This window comes from Narcine bancroftii, chromosome 8 (genome assembly GCF_036971445.1).
Source record: "Narcine bancroftii isolate sNarBan1 chromosome 8, sNarBan1.hap1, whole genome shotgun sequence".
In the NCBI taxonomy this organism is placed as follows: Eukaryota; Metazoa; Chordata; class Chondrichthyes; order Torpediniformes; family Narcinidae; genus Narcine; species Narcine bancroftii.
This window is the reverse complement of record NC_091476.1, coordinates 41,093,128-41,113,506: the sequence shown is the minus strand read 5'-3', so window position 1 is coordinate 41,113,506 and position 20,379 is coordinate 41,093,128. Positions and strand designations below refer to the sequence as shown.

Genomic DNA, 20,379 nt, shown 5'->3' with positions numbered 1-20,379 from the left:
GCCACCATGGAAAATGATGTTTTCTTAGGTCTTGTCGTGGGTCTCGGCTATAGTTTCCAAACTTGCAGATTGGTAGAGAACCTTTATTTTCTGGACATTTCTTGCAAGCAGTCACCAGTGACTTCAACTCAGCATCTGGAGGGTCCACATCCACAAACATCAACTGCAAGGTGTAACAATATTTTGGGTATGTCTGATCTCAGTTCTGATTTGGGTTGCTTTCCTGGTTCATTCTGCAGCTTAGTCCCATTTCAGCAGAAAATTTATTGGAATGTACAATATTGCAGTAGGGAATATCATGAAGGCTGCCTTGGCCCTACTTTACTCAAAGTTGGGTATGTGGTAGACCAATTAGTTAGAATTCCGACTTTCAAGTCATAATGTAGTCGATCATAGAGAAGCAACAGTTAGATGTGAGGATTCTCCTTTGTCAATTCTCATAGCTTCATACTTTCATATGCGGCTCGGTTGGCATAGCGGTTAGTGCAATGCCTTTACAGCACCAGCAAAAAAAACCTGCATTCAAATCCTGCGCTATTTGTAAGGAGTTTGTACGTTCTTCCTGTGTCTGGGTTTTCTCCAGGTGCTCTGGTTTCCTCCCACCCTTCAAAAACCTACTGAGGTGTAGGTTAATGGGGTGCAAATTAGGTGGCACAGACTTGTAGGGGCAAATTGGCTTGTTACACTGCTGTATGTCTAAATTTAAAAAAAAATGCAGCATAGAAGGAGGCAATTGACATTTGATGCAAGTTTACTGTCATGTACACCAAAATCCTTTCTTGCTCCAGCCACACAGGTTCATAAAATACTCCAGCAATACTAGAAATTAAATTGCCATCAAGTGTCATGAAACACAAAAAAAATCATGAATATGAAAGGATTGATAAATCACAGTTGCTGTTAGCACAAAAGTGATGGTTCAATAGTGTGAACAGATCTTTTGATGGTCCTTCAACAGTTTACGATAAGGTTGTTTGGGGAGATTCAAGAGCCTGATAACTGTTGGAGAAGAAAATCTGTTCTTTCACCTGGAAGTGCTGGACCTCTGCCTGAAGGTACCAATGAGAAGAAATTGTGATTAGGTTCTACTAGTTATCAGAGCAATTCATCAGTCTCATTCTCCCTTTCATTTTATGGAAATTTTTATCCTTCAGATTCATCAACTCTAGCCTGATTGTCCTTTCATTTGTGGCCATATGCAATAGTTCATCAGTTGCCTTTTGAAATATAGAAAGGGGTAGAAGAGGAAACAGGAGCACTCCAGGGAAATGCACACAATCATCAGGGCAATGTGCAAACTCTACACAGACAGTATGGTGAATTGATTCTGTTAATGATAGCTTAAAAGTTGCAATCGCCTTCATTGGTGCTTGATTACTAACAATATTTACTAATCAGAGCAATCCTGGTCAAAATATGCTCTAACATCATTGATTTCATGAACTTTCTGTGGTCAATGTTCTCTTTTTTTGTATTTCTTGCAGGCATTTGTGAAAGATGTGCATGAAGAAGCTTTGACTGTGGCTTTTGAGAACAAGTAAGTCCTTTTATTGGAAAATGTTTAAAGCAGATCAGGTCTGCTTCTTGGAATAGATGTGACATTTTGATTAGTCATTGAAATTAAAAAATTTTTTTTGATTTCAAGTAAAGATAATTTTAAGGACAAAGATTATTTTCTTTTTCCTTGACTTTTTTTTCTGAAGCATTGTAAAGTTTAACTATACTATCCAACTATCAACCTGCACATAACCATGACGCTTAACCACAATACTGAATTTACTACTGATTCCATTACTTGACAGGTGTTCACTTCCTAATAGCAGGAACTTTACTTTTCTCTTCATGGATGAGAGGGGTTGATTGGGAAGGGATGTTCTGCGACCTGTTGTAACCCTAATAGAACTTGAAATTGAAACAGAAAATGAGTCAGCAAGTTCTAATGAACTTTGGAGAAACAATGAATGTTTCAGGTTGGTGACCTTCGTCAGAATTAAAAATAGTCCTATATTCTAATGAAAGGTCAGCAACTTGAAATGTTAATTATTTTTCTCCACTGATATGTCCAGAATATTTCTAACATTTTCTATTTCTAATTTAGATTTCCAACATTTGTTATTGTTTTCAGATTGCTGGTATACTTCGATCTGGTTCAGGGACACGTGATGGGATTTTTCAGTGTTTCAGCTAGATTACTTATGGGGCCTTGTGGAAAGCCTCAAATCTGAACTCTAAACTTGAAGCCTTCTATTTATCTAAATGTTCTTTGATGGGGAGGAGCAGAGTTAACAGTCAAAGCCTTTGGTGCTGCTTGTAATCTTGTTAATGTATTTCTATCTCTGGAAAATCTCAATAAAAGTAAAACCTCTGATGTAAATCATTTTATATTGTCTAGATATTATTAAATGTAGTTTCTCTTGAAATCTTTTCTAATTAGGTATTGATTTAAAATAAATCTTCCTTTCAAGAAAAAAAAAGATACCATTGAAAATGTTTATTAATCCTCTAATCAGATTTTAAGGCAGAGTGATTACCTGATTGCTCATCTCCAGTTCAAAGTCAACTGACCAATGTGGGATTGTAGTCATTATATTTGGAAATGGAGAACTTTCCCCATACGGGCCTGTCCATGACTCCTGACCCATACTATCAAGGGTTTTCTCTATGGCCCACTAAAATTGCCTAACAAGATGCTCAGATACACCAAGTAACTGTGAATGGTCCAAATCGGGGGCACATACATAAAAATATGTATAAGAAATCATGGGCCAAACAATTCTAAGCCTGGTAGTGGATTTTCCACAGGATCTGGAATTTTACCTTCTGGGAAACATTATGAACGTGGGTTTTAAACTGGCCAAGCACCAAATTCAGTTTGTGAAGGTTGCCTTGGCGGTTGCCAGGAAATGTATAGCGGTCACGTGGAAGTCTGACTTCCAACTAAATATTACATGATGGAATATGGAAATGTAGAGTTGCATTCTCCTGGAGAAAATCACATACAATTTAAGGAAATATGACATATTTGTTAGAGTGTGGCAACCTTATCTGAAACACAAAGGTACACAGATATAATTTCACCCCTTCAGAATAAAGGAAATGAAACAATCCATCCCACCAAGGAGACAATTGGGATCAAAAAAGTGGGATGTGGGATAGGCAATGTACTCTTTTTTGTTCCTTGCCCCATTTTATTTAAGCACTTGGGGTTTCAGTTTTTTGCAATGGTCGTTGACCTCAACGGTATTTGTTTTTTTTTGTATTTGTATCATTCCTGTAACTTGATTCTTGGTCGTATTGGGATATGAGGGGAGTGGCTCCGATTGTTTTGCATAAGTTTTGAAAGAAAGTTTATTGTCTGAATCTAAGTCTTTGAAAATCAAAATTAAAATATAAAGAAAGTAACATTTCAAGAAAAAACATTTTTGGACCAGAAAACACATGTGCCATCAAAAATTAATTTTCCATCAAAATAATTATACAACACTACTGAACAGTTTAACTGTTAACATTACAGTAGTCTAGCTAATTCAGTCACCCTACCTATTTGTGCGTCTTTGTAATTATGTATTTGCTTCCCCACCTTATCTGTTAGCTCCTTATGTCCTGCTACTTTATGCTTTCCTCTTGCATTTTACCTCTAAATATTTGCACAGTTTGGAACTTGATCTGCCATTTTTCCACTGATAATGTCCTGCTACTTTATGCTTTCCTCTTGCATTTTACCTCTAAATATTTACACAGTTTGGAACTTAATCTGCCATTTTTCCACTGAAATTTCCAACTGGTTTATATTCTATTGTAGAATTTGACATCCGCCCTCACTATACATAACTCTTCCAAATTTTCTGTCATCTATAAACTTGCTGACCAGACCAACATTTCTGTGAAGAATCTTGTTAAATAAGGCTATGGAGACTAAATCCATTGCCCTGCTCTTTCTGATCAGATTTGGCACTTCTACAAAAACAGTGAGATTTGTATGAGGGGGCTTCCTCCCACACGGTCATATTGGCAATTTCAAATAAGTTGATACATCTCCAAATGCGAGTAAATCTTGTCCCAAAGAGTCTTCAATAATTTCTCTACCACTAATTTGAAGCTTACTGGCCTCTCATTTCCTGGTTTGCTCCTGTTGCCCTTAAACAAAGCAAAATCATTATTTTTTGGTTTCCCCCCCCACCTCCATGTTTAATTTTCTGAATCAGCTCTTGCAATTTCTGGTTTCAGCTGGCAACCTGAAAGACAGATTCCTTTCCATGATGTACGATTTCCACCACCTGCAGACTATCACAAAGATATTAATGAAGGTGACGATGTTGAGGTATGTAATTACCAATAAAGATTTGTGGTGTGGTTATTACAAGTTATTTAAGCTGCGGTCTTGAGGTTTACTTCATTCTAATGAAACGTGATTGACCTGACAAGTTTTGTTTATCTTTCCACAGATGCTAACTGACCTTCTGTGAATTTCTGGCATTTTCTGTATTTATTTCAGATTTCCAACGTGTGCACATTTTAATGAAATTTACTGAATGGGTATGAATGCTGATGAAGCATTTGTTTTACCCCACGCTATTGTAGCCATAAATCATCCATTTAAAAACTTCATTTAAAAAAAAAAATACTTTCAGGGTGTCCTTTATTAGTTTTTCAGATATGTTCCCTTAGAATCAAAACCCTATAATTAATAAGAGTAGGGAAGTTCTGTTGCAACTGTCCAGGAGACTGGTGAGGCTGTCCCTGCAGCAGTGTCTAATTCCATAATTAAAGGATATTCTGCCTTTGAAAGCAGTGCAGAGAAGTTAACCAGGTTCTTTGCAGAAAAAAAGGGAGTGGGGGGGAAAGGGGGTTTGCTTATGAGAAGAGATTGATTAGCATGGGACAAGACTTTTTGATGTTTAGAAGGATAGGGTGGTGGGGGAGATGTTTTGTGGCACGGTTAGCAATGCTGTTAGGGCGACTTTATTACAGCATTACAGCACCAGTGACCCAAGTTCGAATCTGGCGTTATCTGTTAGGAGTTTATACATTCTTCTGTGTACATGTGGATTTCCTCCAGGTGCTCAGGTGTCCTCCCATGTTCCAAAGAGGTACGGGGCTGATAGATTTATTGATCAAATGGTGTTTTTGCAGAGTACAGGCTCATGGTCCAGAAGGATCTGCTATTGTGCTGTGTATCAAAATTTAAATTACACTTTTAAAAAATATAAAATCTTATAGAAACAAAGTTATAAAAGAAATTGATGAGATAGAAGCAGAGAAATTGCTTCCTCTGACAGGTGAAACTGAAAATAGGAGCATAGTCTCAAGATTCAGGTGAGTAGACTTATAATAGATGAGGGAACTGCTTCTCCCAGAGCATGGAAAATATCTGGAATTCTCTGCCCAATGAAGCAGTAGATATATTTAAGACAATTAATTGAATAAAATGGGGATTAAGGATTGAGTTACAGGCAGATCAATGGAGCTGAGTCCATTTCTGATCAGCCATGGTTTAAATGGCAGAACAGGCTCCTGTTTCTTATGATCTTGTGTTAGACAACTTGTCATTTTAAACTCGTACAAATGACAAACATTTTGGAACAACAGTTATCTCTTTGAAATCACCTTTCTGTTGTATACACAATTTGTCTTGTCTTGAAAATTACACCAAAGAACATGAGATGATAGAATTTTCTGAATGGAGTGATTTAATTTCTAGTATTTGTGTTTTACTGACTTTGCAAAATAGATACTTACTGCAATAGTATTTCCTTTCCCTGTTCTCTTTATTCCATCTTTATTTTTTTCTTGTGGTATCTCAACCTCAGGAATGACTCAGTTAAAGATTTTAATGATCTCCATTACATGGTGGTTATAAAATCCTTTGCACATTTCTTGCTGTTAATCTAAAATTAAAGCAATCTTGATTAAATTACTTTTCTCTCTATACATTAAAAAAAACTGATGAAACTCTGTAACAGCTGAATGAATGATTTTGTTTTCCAACATTGCCTGATTCTCATGTCTTCCGCCTGCTACTGCTTTGAAATAATCCTTAATTAAACATTCTTGGACTTGAGAGCATCTAACAATTTTATTTTTGCAGTCACAGAGCTCTTCTGCCTTAAATCAACTCCAAGAACATTACCTTTTCTCAAGATATTCTCACCTCCATAATGAACAATTTAAATTGAAATGGATGGGTTGAGGATGGAGAAATCAGGGGTTTGTTTCACTGGGGCAAGGAAAAGATGGTAGGAAATGGAAACCGTGGCTCAAGAAACGGGTCGGGCAACAAGTGAAGAGGAAGAAGGAAGCATACATATAGGAAGCAGGAAAGGCTCACAAGTATAGTACAACTCCAATGATCCAAAACCAGATTCTACGATTTGAAACAAATCAGAAATCCTCATTTATTTGAAATTTTATTTGGAGCTGGACTGACTGGAGACCTCAGGCTGCTGGCAAGAACGTGGGCCTCGGTGGGGAGGTGTCAGTGATCGGCAGTAGCCAGCATTTTTTGATGAGAATTAAACATTATTTTAATGCTTAAAAAGCCTTCTCTTGTTGCTTGGTGTATTTTAAATGCTTAAAAGTGATTTGCTGTTGTTACTGGGCTGTTTTTTTTAAAAATGGCCAGTTCTCAAAAAAAAATTATCCTACAGAGACGAGGTCTCAACCGTTTTGGAAAATCGGAGTTGTACTGTATATGGCAGGCAGGAAAGAGTTCGAGAAAGGATGTAGGAGAGTCCAAAGGGGGCATGAGAAGGCCTTGACATGTAGAATTAGGCCATTTATGTGTATGTGAAGAAGAGAAGGATGACAAGAATGAAGGTGGAGCTGCTAAAGGATAAGGGAGCCCTTATGTGCCGAGAGGTAGGGAAGGTCCTAAATTAATACTTTGTGACAAGGACCTTGATCACGGTGAGGTGCAAATTGAACAGGCCTGTGTGTTGGACAAAGTGGAGAATAAGGAAGAACAACTGTTGGATTTTCTTAAAAACCTAGATTGATAAGTCCTCAGGGTCAAACGCGCTATACTACAGGTTGCTGTTCAAATTGGGGGAAGAGATAGCAGGGGTAGTAGTTATGATCTTTGAATCCTCTTTGGCTGCAGGGGAGGTGTCGGAGGATTGGCGAAGGGCAAATGTAGTCACCTTGTTTAAAAATAATAGGGAAAATCCTGGCTGGGAATTAAAGACCAGTGAGGCTTGCGTCAGCAGTGGGCAAACTAATGATGAGGATTCTTAAGGATAGGATATATGAGCATTTGGAAAAGTGCAGTGTACTCAAGGATAGTCAGCATGGCTTTGTAAAGGGAAGATCATGCCTCAGGAATCTAATTGAGTCTTTTTTGGGAAGGTAAAAGAAATTGAGGTTAAGGCAGTAGATGTGGTCTATGTGAATTTTAGCAAAGCATTTGAGAAGGTCCCCCACTAGAGACTCATACATTATTTAATATAAATGGCGTGGATAAAGAGGTGGAAGGATGGGTCAGTAGGTTTGTGGATGACACAAAGGTTGAAGGAGTTGTGGATGGAGCTGAGGGCTCGAAGGTTACAAGAGGAACCTTGGGGTCCAAATCCAAACATCCCTCAAGGTTGCCACACAGATTGATGGGATAGTTAAGAAGGCATATGTGATGCTGGGATTCATTAAAAGGGGGATTGAATTCAGTAGAGCAGTCATGTTTCAACTCTACAAATCTTTGATAAGACCCCACAGAGTTCCAGTCTTCAGTTCCGGTCACCTCATTATAGGAAGGACGTGGAAGCTCTGGAGAGGGTGCAAAGAAGATTTACCAGAATGTGGCTTGGATTGGGAAACCAGTCTTATAAGGCAAGGTTAGCAGAGCTGCGACTTTTCTCTTTGGAGCATAGAAGGATGAGAGGAGACTTTATAGAGATATACAAGAACATGAGAGGCAGCCAGCACCTATTTCCTCTGGCAGGATCAGCAAACACCAGAGGTTGTGTACAAAATTAAGGGAGAGAAGTTTAGGTGAGACATCAGGGTTAAGTTTTTACACAGAGAGCTGTAGGTGCTTGGAATGTCTTGCTGGGGATGATGATGGAGGCTGAAACATTAGGGGCATTCAAAAGACTGAGACACACAGATGAAAGGAAAATAGTCTCAGTAGTATTGATAATCCAAATGACCCCTCACATCCTTCATGCCTGGTAGACCCTTAATTTTTGAGTCTCATATTCTTGTAATTACAGTAAAACTCTCACAATGTTAGTTTCTGTGCTGGACAAGTAGATCTTTCTGATCATCAGATGTTAATTTAGAAATACTCTCATACACTATTTTACTTCGAGTTTATTATTTTTAAAGATCTTGCATCATAACATTTCAGTGAACCCATTAAGTTTCATGAGTGCAGGAAAGAGCCAGATTATTTCAAAGGGAGGACAGCTAAAGGAACCAAGTGAGTTTAAAATGAGTGCCGGGAACCAGGCCACTGATGAATTCTAGGAGAGCTCGGGAACTGGGGACCTGTGAGAAGAAAGAAAGTGAGAATATCAGACCCACTAAGTTGAAGAGAGTACAGGAGCCAGCATCTAAGTGAGTGCAAAGTATAAACATCGTTTGGTGAGCCAAATGCTGATCCATTGGCATTTCCATGTAGTTGGAAAAAAATATCAAAGCTTGCTTAATGCTCTTGGCTTTTGTATACAAGCTGTCACTGGCATTCCATGGTTTAAAAAAATAGTTGAACTTTTATAATAAGGAAAGTGCAGAACAGGTACATATATAGGAAGAAATTAGTGAATGGAAAAATGAGACAATGGTGACTGACAAGGGAAGTTAAAGCCAAAGTAATAGCAAAAGGGAGAGCATACAAAGCAGCAAAAATAAGTGGGAAGATATAGGACTGGGAAGCTTAAAAACTTAGAGAAGATAACTCAGAAGGTGATTAGTAAGGAAAAGATGAATTATGAAAGGAGGTTAGCAAATAACAGGTTATGAAAAGCTTTTTAAAATCAATAAAAAGACATAGGACAGATTTTAAAAAATTGCTGGAAAAATTGTAATGGAGACATGGAGATGCCAGAGGAACTGAATGAATATACTGATATACTGTGGAAGACATTAGAAGCCTACAGGACTCTCAAGGTTTTCTCAGAAGAGAAGTGAGTGCAGTCAAGATCACGAGAGAGAGAGAGAGAGAGAGAGAGAGAGGGTACTTGGGAAGCTAAATGGTCTAAGGCTAGATAAGTCTCCCAGACTAGATGGAATGCACCCTCTGGCTCTGAAGGGGATAGCTGTAGAGATTATGAAAGCATTGGTAGTTATCTTTGAGGAATCGGTGGATTCCGGCATGATTCTAGTGGACTGGAGGATCGTGATTGTCACTCTGCTGTTTAAAAAGGGACCAAAGCAGCAGAAAGAAAATGCTAGACCTATTTGACTGACATTCATGATTGAGAAGCTGTTGGAGTCTATTGTCAAGAGTGAGGTTATGGAATTCCTGGAGATGCATGAAGAGAGAGAACCAAGTCAGCATGGTTTCTTTAAAGGGAAAATCATGCCTGACAGACCTATTGAATTTTTTTTTTAAAGAGATCACAAGTAGAATTGACAAGTAAGATTTCTATTTGGATTTTCAAAAGGCCTTTGACAAAGTGCTGCACCAGGTGCTAAACAATGAAGCTCATGGAATTACAGGAAGGATTGGCTGATTGGCAGTAAACAGTTGGAATAAAATGATCCTATTCTGTTTGGTTACAGGTTTCCAGTCATGTTCCGCAGGGTTAGTGTTGGGGGCCACTTGTTTTTACATTGTATATGCCGTATTTTTTGGTGTATAAGTTGAGTCATGAAACAAAAAAAAATTCTAAAAAAAAAATGGGGGTCAACTTGTACGCCAGATATACTTTTAAGCCCTTAAATTCAGCCCAAAATCCAATCTGCACTGATCTGGCTTCTAAGTTGATCCTGGAAAAACCAATTTGGTGCACAAGTCAACCCTTGAAAAGCAAAAAAACTTGTCTGTGACAGATTTTCATTTGAGATTTTTATTGAAAACAACACAATTATCACTCTTCAAAATCGCAGTCATTGTCCGAAAACAACAAATTCAGAACCCATCAAAATCACTCTCGCTCTGAAGCAAAGTTGGCAACAAACACATCCATACTGTCACTGTTTAAACAGTTATCATATGTGTCCCACAGTGATCATCATCTGTGCTGTCAAATGCATAAGAGATGCTGCACTTTTTAAACAACTTCACGTTTTCTACTTTAACTTTGTCCCATTCCTTGAGCACAAATTTACATAGCACATCAAGTGATGCAGTACACATTATCCTCCTTTTGTAAATGACTTTTCTGCACTCTTCATCCATGCCTTCTATTCCTCACGCACATAGTCTTTAAATAGCTTGTTCAAGCAGACATTGAGAGATTTCATTATGGACGTCAAGCCACCCAGGATAACCGACATGCAAGTGTTATGTAGTATTAATCTACTTTTAGTGTTCTCAGTTAAGTAACTACGAAATATATTCCAGACCAGCAAACTCCATTCTTTGTGTAAACTGCCTGGCTGTCTGTTCTATACATTGTCTATCCATAGTTTTGCACCATTTTCATCCATCCATTTTTTTTTCATGAAAATGTACAAATATGCCTACAGGGTATCTCATTTTCTGTTTAATTTTGCGTTTGAAGATTACCATGGGTCTTAACTTTGTCCTGTTGGCCATGCATGATAACACCATGGTAAATCTGGACCTTTTATGGCCTGTACTTCTGGTTTGCACAGTTTTAATATCTTTCCATTGCACTGTTCTATTGCCTATCATGTTAAAATTCATGGGGGGGGGAGGGGGGGGGTTTGTCCATGTTTCCGATACTTGCCAATGCAAACTGGTGTTTCCAAAGGTTCCATATAATAAACTAGTGAAAATTTACAACTTTGAGCAAGATCTCTTTGTAGTTTCTGTGCAAATTTTTGTTTTTTGGCCAAATACCAGATTTTTCCTATTCATGAAACGATTGCACAAGACTACTGTAGCCTCAAAATCACCACTGGCATCTGAGTGTGACTTTGCCCTTTTCAGTGCAAATGTTCTTATTTTATTTCGGGTGACTACGTAGAAATCTTATCTGTTCACATACCCATTCTGCAATGTGATTTTCCAACTCTGGTCAACGAATGATTCCTTTTTCGTGTTTTTCTTAGTCTCTTCTTTCTTCATCCAATCTTACCAATTTCTCGTGCACATCATATTTTCTTGCAACAGTGCAGTTGTTCGTTTTCTTGGCCATTTCTATCACTTTCAACTTAAGCTCGCTTCATATTTTCATCATGTGCTGCATTGTGTCGATGGACATTTCAGCCAATGCCAGTAGATCAATCCGCACGATCTGACGTATACGCCAGTCAACAGCCCATCTTAGGCATAATGAACTATAGGGGTTGACTCGTACGCTGGCCAACAGGACACAGGAGGCCAGAAAATTGGTGTGAACTTGTATGCTAGATATATCACAAAATCCTTAAAATGAGGCTGAAAAAGGTGGGGGGTCGATTTGTGCGCTAAAATATATGGTAAATGATTTGGCTTATGGAATAGATGGCTTTGTGGCTAAATTTGCAAATGATACCAAAATAAGTGGCTGGGTTGAGTGGTGCTAAGGATACCAAAAGGCTGCAGAAAGATGGATAGATTAGGAGAAAGGGGAAAGAGGTGGCAGATAAAATACAATGTTGGAAAGTGCTCTTTGGTAGACGAAATAGGAGGGCAGTTCACTATTTAGATGTGGAGAAAATTCAAAATTCTGAGGTGCAAAGGAACTTGGAAGTCCTCATGCCGAATACCCTTAAGGTTAACTTCCAAGTTGAGTCAGTGGTGAAGAAGGTGAATGCAATGTTGTTATTTTTGGTGGCATAGCATACAAGAGCAGGGAAGTAAATCTCAAAATTCTGTAGGCATCGTGGTTGAAGTTAAAAACATAAAATGCTGGAGATCCTCAGACTCAAAATGCTGGAGAACCTCAGTAGGCCAATCAGTGTCTTTTATGTAACAAAGGCAAAGATACATAACTGACATTTTAGCCTTGAACTTTGAAGGTCTCTGAAGCCCGAAGCATTGGTGATGTATCTTCGCCGTTGCTACATAAAGGACACTGTTTGACCTGTTGAGTTTCTTCAGCATTTTGTGTCTTTTCTACAAGAGCAGGGATGTGATGTTGAGACTATAAAGCACCAGTGAAACCTTGTTTGGAGTACTGTGTACAGTTTTGGATACTTTATTTGGGGGAAAAAAACATGTTGGTATTGGAAAGGGTTCAGAGAATATTTTCTAGAATGATACCAGGGATAAAAGGGTTAGTATGTCAGAAATGATTGTTGGCTCTTGGAGTATAGTTGTTGGAGTACTGAAGGAATGGGGTGGGGGGCGGGGGGTGGAGGAAGAGACAGAAAACTGTAGAGGCATTTTGAATGCTGAGAGGCCTGGACAGAGTGGATGTGGCAAGGATGTTTCCCATGGTAGGGAATTCTAGGATAAAAGGGTGTTAATTTAAAACAGATATGGAAAAAATTTGTTCTCGCCGTGAGTCTGTGGTACTTCTTACCATAGGCAAGGTTGTTGGGTGTACTTAAGACAAATGTTTGATTAGTCAAGGCATCGAGGTTATGGGGTGAAAACTGGGGAGTTGGGCTGAGTGGGAAGATGGGATAGCTCTTGATTAGAAAGGTGGAGCAGATTCAATCTGCCTGCTTCTCCTTTTTCTTGTAAAGAACTCTGCATTCCTCAGAAATTTAACATTGTTACCATTTTTAAAAATGATTTAATGGTTGAGCTGTGGATGAAATTAACTCTTTAATTGGATCAATCACTGTCATTGGCAAGGTTTACCTGTAAAATGAATTGGAATTTCAGAAATTTGTTTGCCTACATCAACAACCAGAGAATATATTTAACACAGTATAATATCTCTTGGTGGTTCACAAGAGCATTATCAAGCATCATCAAAAATGGTGATGAGCAGCAAGTTAACAGAGAATGAAAGTTTGTAGAACTAGGATTTAAAGAACTTTATTAAAGAGTCAGTTAGAACATTTTGGGTTGAGAAATTTTGAGGCAGAGACTTGTGGAGCTGACAAAGCTAACATCATTGGTGAATTATTGCAGAAGTTCCTGAAATATTGTGCTGGGAGGAAGTTGGAGTTGTGTAGGGCCTATATACTGGAAAGCAATGTAATCCAACTTGCTCAGGACTTTTGTAACTGGACTGGCAGAATTTCAGGGTTATTAGATGTTTTCATAATTAATACCTCAAGACATCTTCCATTCACTTTTGTTGCATCATAATATTAGTTTTACAGAGAACTCGGTGAGTTTGAAAGGAGCCTTGGGAGTAGCACCACGGTGGTACTGCTGAATTTCAAGGGAGTTAAAAGAGTGCAGGGTCCTAATGAGTTTCAGGAGAGTGCAGGAATCAGAGCTCCAGTGAGTTTCAAGAGAGTGCATGAAACTGGATCCAGTGAGGTTTATGGGGAATTGGTGCTCGTCAGGATCTCCAAACTGTTGGGTAGCAGATCGATAGTGTTTTACTGTAGTTAAAACAAAATGTGGTCAACCAAAGAACCCAAAAACCTGCAGTCTATTAATACCATGAATGAATTTTTCAGGCCTTGATTGGTAAGAAAGACCAAAAGGCAAGATGCAAGAAAGGAACAAAAATAACTAACTTTAATTATTCAATTTTTTTCAATTTGTTTATTTTTACCTTCATTAAGCATGTGACTGAACTGATGGCTGAACATAACCCTTTTCAATTTATCTTAACATATGATTGGTCATTTAATCTGGAGAATATTTTGTTGTTGCATCACCTTCAGAAATCTCATGTATCCAAAGCTGGTTTGCTGGAACAATGAACTAATTGTTCGGTTCTGGGTGGAGAGCCAAATCCTTTACTCTTAAGTCAAACCATATCTGAGTCTTTGTACTAATGGAATAAAAGTTCTGCTTCATTCTGGCACACATCAGCCTTCTTGTTTTGTGTTATGTATAAAGAGGTTTTTTTTCTGTCACTGGTTTTCCTCATTTTAAATTTGGGTTACTTTGAATGCTTTGCTTTAAGTGTTTCTAAGTACCTTACACTACCATAATGGCAATGAGAGACTCAAATGTTTAGCAAAAACAGTTTGATATGCTGAAGGTATTGTACCATTGTACCCTTACACTGTTGAAGGGATGCATGGTTTAAAATCTCTCAACAAAGGATTACTGTAATCCTTTTGCATTGTTTTGTGCAATAAACCGTGATTGCCGGGAGAAGAAAATAAAGTTGAATTTCTGCTGTTTTTTTTAAATGCTGGAGAAAATTGTGTTTTTTGTTGTAATTGCACTGGGGGCTTGTTACTTATCAGTGTCTTCAGTTTAGTTGTGTATACAGCTCCTGCCGTGGAAATCTTTTTAAAATATTGCTGCTATACTGTTGAATGGTTCGCTTTTCCTCATCAAGCATGCCTGTGTCTGTGTGGGGAAAAGTGGAGTCTAGTGTACCATGTACTAGCATATTTTCATCTTGAATTTATATTAAAAAAAATTGGCTCGTGTGGACATTTCCTTGTTGCTATTTCGTAGAGTAGCTCAGCACTGAAGGATCTTAATTGAAACATTACACTTTTCCAGTTATGGGTCATTAACCGGTTGTTTCCCCATGGTCCTGTAAATCTTTCCTTTAATGTACATGATTTACAGCTAGGTTTTTATTAAATGGCATATTTTCATACAACTTTAATTAATAAACTCCTGAATTACTAATTCAGCATTGGAATTACCCATTCAATACCTGGATTTGGACACAATTCTAAAATGTGATTTTTTTTGGTCCAAATTTCTATTTAAAAATTCCAGATGGGCTGAAAAATGGATTTAATTATCACAAATTGATAAATGTAAATCTAAACTTTTCTGAAACAACAAATAAATGAGGTTTTTTTTCCTAGTCCTTGCTTTGTGCCTTGCTGAACTTTCCTATCTAAAAAGTAGTAACATTTTTATTTTCCTAGGTGTATTCTCGAGCAAATGAGAAAGAACCTTGCGGCTGGTGGTTGGCAAAAGTTAGAATGATGAAGGGTGATGTAAGCTATTTATGTTGCTTATAAATTAAAGTTTCATTTTGGGTGATAAATATGACCATTTCTCCACTTTATTAAGTTGTGTAAAAATTAAAAGATGAGCATTTTTGAAAATGTTGCACAGGTATACCCTGTTTTATAAATACTTGCTTTACAAAAATTTGGTTTTATGAAGAAACCAGTGCACACTTATATGAAAGGATATTAATGGGTTTTTGTTTTTACGAAAGTAGCCTTCAATAGTAGTGAATGGGTCTTCGACATTATGCCATTTAACCTTACAAAAGGTTTCATGGGAACCCTCTAGTTTTGTAAAGTGGGGTCTTACCTGTATAGCAGATTATTTGTTCTTCTGCATGTTCTTAATTGTTCCTATTTTAAATTTTCTCATCTCATACATCTGGTGCACAGTCATGTGATGAAATGAAATTAAGACAACAGGATGAAAGAGGAAGGAAAGTAGTCTCATATAGGTTTGTCACATGTCCACACTGGGAAAGAGGTGGAGAGGATTAGTACCTTCAAGCGCAACGCCTTTATAGCGCCAGCAATTGGGACCGGACCTGGGTTCGAAACCTGTGCAGACTATAGGGAGTTTGTACATTCTCCCCGAGTCTGCATAGGTTTTCTCTGAGGGCTCTGGTTTCCTCTCCCTTCAAAAACATACTGGGATGTAGGTTAATGAGGTGTAAATTGGGCGGCATGAACTAGTAGTGCCGAATTGGACTGTTACATCGCTGTTTATCGAAATTTTAAAAATTAAAGTTCTGGGAGTCCACTTATTGGATAACCTCTCCTGTACATCGAAGCACACCACTTCTCTGCTTCCTCAGATTTGGCATGTCTTCAAATATGTTATCAAGTATTTGCAGTGTACAGTGTACAGTGGAAATATTGCTGCCTGCTGCCACATAGCCTGGTTTCATAATCTGAGTTCCAGGAATGCAGAAGGCTGCAGAAAGTAGCAAACATAGTGAAGTCGTAACTGGCTCTGACCTCCCATCCATGGAGGACATCGATGTAAGGTCCTGACTCAAAAAGGCAGGCAATATACTGATCACTACCTTTTCTCATTACCACCTTCAGGCAAAGGTACAGGAAAAGCTTGAGGTCCACCACTTTCAAGTTCAAGAACAATTTTCCAAAAGGTCTCAGGCTCTTCAACCTCCCCTTGTTACACATCAACTACTCCAGCACCACAATAGACCTGTTAACACTATTGAAATATCACTTTGTTTCCTTGCACCATCTGAAACTAAATATTTATCATCTATCAACTTATCTGTTATCTCTTTCTCTACTGGGTGATTTAGTGTATAGTTTTGGGAGTTTTTTTTAAATACAAGTACCTGTTTGGCTACAGCAATTAAGAATTTTGGTGTCTTCGTACATTCCACATGTGTGTGACAAACTCGTCATTAATTAGATCTTTTTGTAGGGAATTACTTTCTTTAAAATTATATTGTCTAGGTATTTAATAAGGCTTTTACTAGCTGTAATATAGTTACATAACAGAACCTATCATGCAAGTGATTGAGGCAGGTTAATGGTGGCTATTTAGTGGCAATTCATTTGGAAGCATGTTGCTGTTTTCATTTTACTAAAATGGTAACATATTAGTCCACTTAAAGACCAAGGCAAAGAGTTTAATAAATTAAATCTCACTGATTAACTTACTGTCTAAAATGTGCATTGAAAATTACTTAAAATAAGCATATGAGCAAAGTTTTCACATTGCTCCAATGTGCGTCACTCACCCTTCACTGTTTTCTGAAGGCTGAATTTGTTGAGGGACGTTGAGTAATGCATTCAAAACAAACTAGTAGTTTTTGCCAAGCAGTTAGGAGTGGCCTACAGTATCAATGTGATTTATTTTTGTAAACTATTTTTTAATGCATTGTGAGAGTAAAATGCATATTTTAAAGACTTTTTTCTTATTTAAAAAAAAATATTCAGTTTTATGTTATAGAGTATGCTGTTTGTGATGCAACGTTCAATGAAATAGTCACAGTTGAACGACTACGACCAATCAACCCTAATAAGCCTGCAACAAAAAGCACATTTCACAAAATAAAACTTGATGTTCCCGATGACCTGAGACGTGCGTAAGTAAAAGTTGAAATTTATCACAAGATAAATAAAAAGTGAATGACTTGTAATAAATCTGGATTTGGTTCCACGGTTTAAAAATCCTTGGCCTTTCAACATGTCCAATTGTGTACTTCTAGATGTGCCAACGAATCTTCACATAAGGATTTCAAAAAAGCTATTGGTGCTTATTGCGTATACTTCGATTCAGAAAGCAATCAGCTAGTTGTTTTGGTATGTGTGGCCCTTTTCCTCTTTGGACTATTATAATATCCTAAATATTGAGCCTTATTGTAAATAATTGATCCTAACTGCACATTCTTTGCAAAATTTCAGTCCACCAATGAAATGACAGCAAAGCGAGCGAGCATGCTGAGTGACATGCATTTCAGAAGCATTCGGACAAAGTTGACCCTGATGTTGAGGAATGAAGAGGCGAGCAAACAACTGGAGGTATATTGAAATAATTCCGTTTTTCTTAATATTACCTTTCTTTGACATTGAAAGTGGAGAGCATGGGGAAAAGTTGAAAGTGAACTCTTACCATGAAAGACTGCCAAATGGAATGTGGAAAAGTATATAATTTTTTAAAAGTCTATCTACCAGCAAATAGCTTTAAAGAGTGGTGGTCACAGTTTCATATTTCTAAAATCTACCAGAATTGTTATCCCAACTCTCAATATTGAAACTGAGTGAGTGATAAATGATCCTAGAGTTGAGAAAGAAATTGAGCAAAATGAGTTTTTAATTGGATGATAAATCATGACACTGACAGCCCATTGAAATCTGGCACTGGTGTCAATAAAACGACCTTTTTCTTTTAGTAACCAAGGGAAATGGGCAGATTTCAACTGTTGTAAAATGGCAAGGGCAGTTTTAAACCATTTTAATGTTAGCAAAAATCTGTTACGGATATTTTTCCAAGCAGTTTATATTTGCCAAATCTTTAAATTCAACAACAACTTGTACTTTTTAATCACTTTTAATTTCTTCTGTTTTTTTTTAAGAAATCAAATTCTTATGCCTAAAATTCTGGTATCCTTTTTTGGAATGTGCACTAAACTGATTTTTTATTATTCTTGCATCACCACCTCACACAGCTATCTTGACTACTCTCTTCACGTCCTCTCTCCCTTTAAGGATTCCATTACTTTCTCGCAATTCCTCTGTCACATCTTCTCCTAGGTCGAGGTCTTCCATGCTAGATGTCTTCCTTCAAACAATGTGGCCTTCCCTTTACCAACATCAACTTGGCCCTCACCCGTATATTGTCCATTACTTGAGTGTCTGCTCTTGCCCCTTCTGCCACCATGTGCGACAAGGACAGGATTCCCCTTGTCCTCACCCATTTCCCCACCAGCCTCCATATCCAATATATCCTCCTCTGCCATTTCAACCATCGACTCACTACATGATCCGATCAGCAGACACATTCCACAGGGACCACTCCCTCTGTGACTCGCTTTTCCACCTTGTCCATCAATTGGCTTCTTGGCAACCATGATCATAGGAGATGCTCCACTTGTGCCCGCAAATTCTCCCTCACTATCATTTGGATCCACAAACTGTCCTTCCAATGGAAGGAACACATTACTTGTGAATCTGCAAGGATCATCAACTGCAACCAGTGCTCCTGTTGTGGTCTCCATTTTATTGGAGAGACTGGATGCTGTTTGGAATGATTTAACCTTTGAAATGGACACAGACTGGGAAATTGCTTTGTTGAGCACATGTCTGCTACAATAGCACGGATGTCCCAGTGGCCACCCATTTCATTTCTCCTGTCCCATTTCCTTCCTGACATATCTGTCCATGGTCTTGTGCATTGCCAGACTAAGACCACCTGCAAATTGGGGAAACCACCTCAACTTCCATCTGGTCACCCTCCCCTTATCAGTTCTCCTGATTGGAACATCTTAGATACTGATATGTTTGGAATCATTAACCTTTGGAAATGGGACAGATTACATATTTTGATGAAGAGGCTTCTAATGCTGGAATTTTAAAACAAAAATTACCTTGAGATGTGTTCTCCACTGTGTGTTTAGTTGGTAGCTATCTTTTTGAGTACCAATGCCAGGTTCTCAGGGAACCACTCACTTAAAGTACCATGGTATTAGAGTGCAGCAACTATGACAATATGGCATGTACAAATACAGGTACTCCCCAACTTGCAACCTATGCGACTTGCGTCCATCCGCACTTATGACCAAATTTTTAAAAAATAAATAGAAAAGATAAAAAATTTGTGCCGTTGTATTTGACAAACTATAGCAGGGCATTTAAGACCCAAAATATTAGTCGGCATCTGAGGTCCATAGGCTGGGTGCCATCATCTTGATTCCTTTGCACATGTGGGAGTCTTCGGTTGGCATATGAGCTGAGGGTTCGTGTATTGGAGTTTGGTTGGCACATGCACGAGAGTTAAGGGTGCGAATTCAATATCGTCATAGGACTCGACTCTCATGGATGCAGCAACTGAAATCCAATGCGCAAACCCACCATGCGCCAACCAAAGACTTGCAGATGCGCACAAGAGTCAAGATGGCCATGCCCAGCCTATGGACCTTGGTACACTAACAAAGAATGCACACACATTTTAGCTCTTACATGCCCTGTATCTCTGTTACAGTTTGCCAAATACAACATTTGATTTTAAAAAGTAGCTTTAAGACTTCAGTACTGCGTGGGTAAAATTCCGACTTGCATCCATTTCGAGAAACGGCTGATCCTACAGTCCCAATTACATCTAGAAAAAAAAGTAAGGCGCCTCTGGGTTACATTTGATATTTAAGGATTATTTAGCTCTGTGCAAATAACAAAATGTTAATATTCCATTTCAATTTCTAAGTAAAACAAAACAAAACAGCACTTGGAAGTTGTGACCGATAACATTTGAAGCTCTGTTATAATTGTTGTAGTTTAAAATAAGTTCCAGTATGTGCAACTTTCAATCTTGACTACTTGCTGTGCAAATACACTTTTAAAAATAAAAACATGCATATCAATAACATTGGGGACAGATATCCTCTTGTGGGATATTTTTCTGACAGTGCCTAGGTGACTGGAATTACGTTAAACATCAACTATGGCAGAACGATCAAGTTCAATATGATCGTACAATTCTAAGATACAACTGGACAAAATGACATTTTTCAGTCCTCTGTTAAAACATGTAAATACATAAAGACATAACATACA

The 20,379-nt window shown here is 38.0% G+C and overlaps 1 protein-coding gene across 9 annotated transcripts in view; it reads left to right on the top strand.

Moving 5' to 3' along the window:
* Positions 1–20,379, top strand: part of fmr1 (fragile X messenger ribonucleoprotein 1) — a 74,951-nt gene that overhangs the window by 12,092 nt on the left and 42,480 nt on the right. For all 9 annotated transcript variants that reach the window (XM_069893503.1, XM_069893509.1, XM_069893511.1 and 6 more), the window contains exons 2-7: positions 1,485–1,537; positions 4,228–4,321; positions 15,022–15,093; positions 17,047–17,195; positions 17,319–17,412; positions 17,515–17,631. In XM_069893503.1, coding sequence (XP_069749604.1) covers positions 1,485–1,537; positions 4,228–4,321; positions 15,022–15,093; positions 17,047–17,195; positions 17,319–17,412; positions 17,515–17,631 — 579 coding nt within the window. The remainder of the gene's footprint in view (positions 1–1,484; positions 1,538–4,227; positions 4,322–15,021; positions 15,094–17,046; positions 17,196–17,318; positions 17,413–17,514; positions 17,632–20,379) is intronic.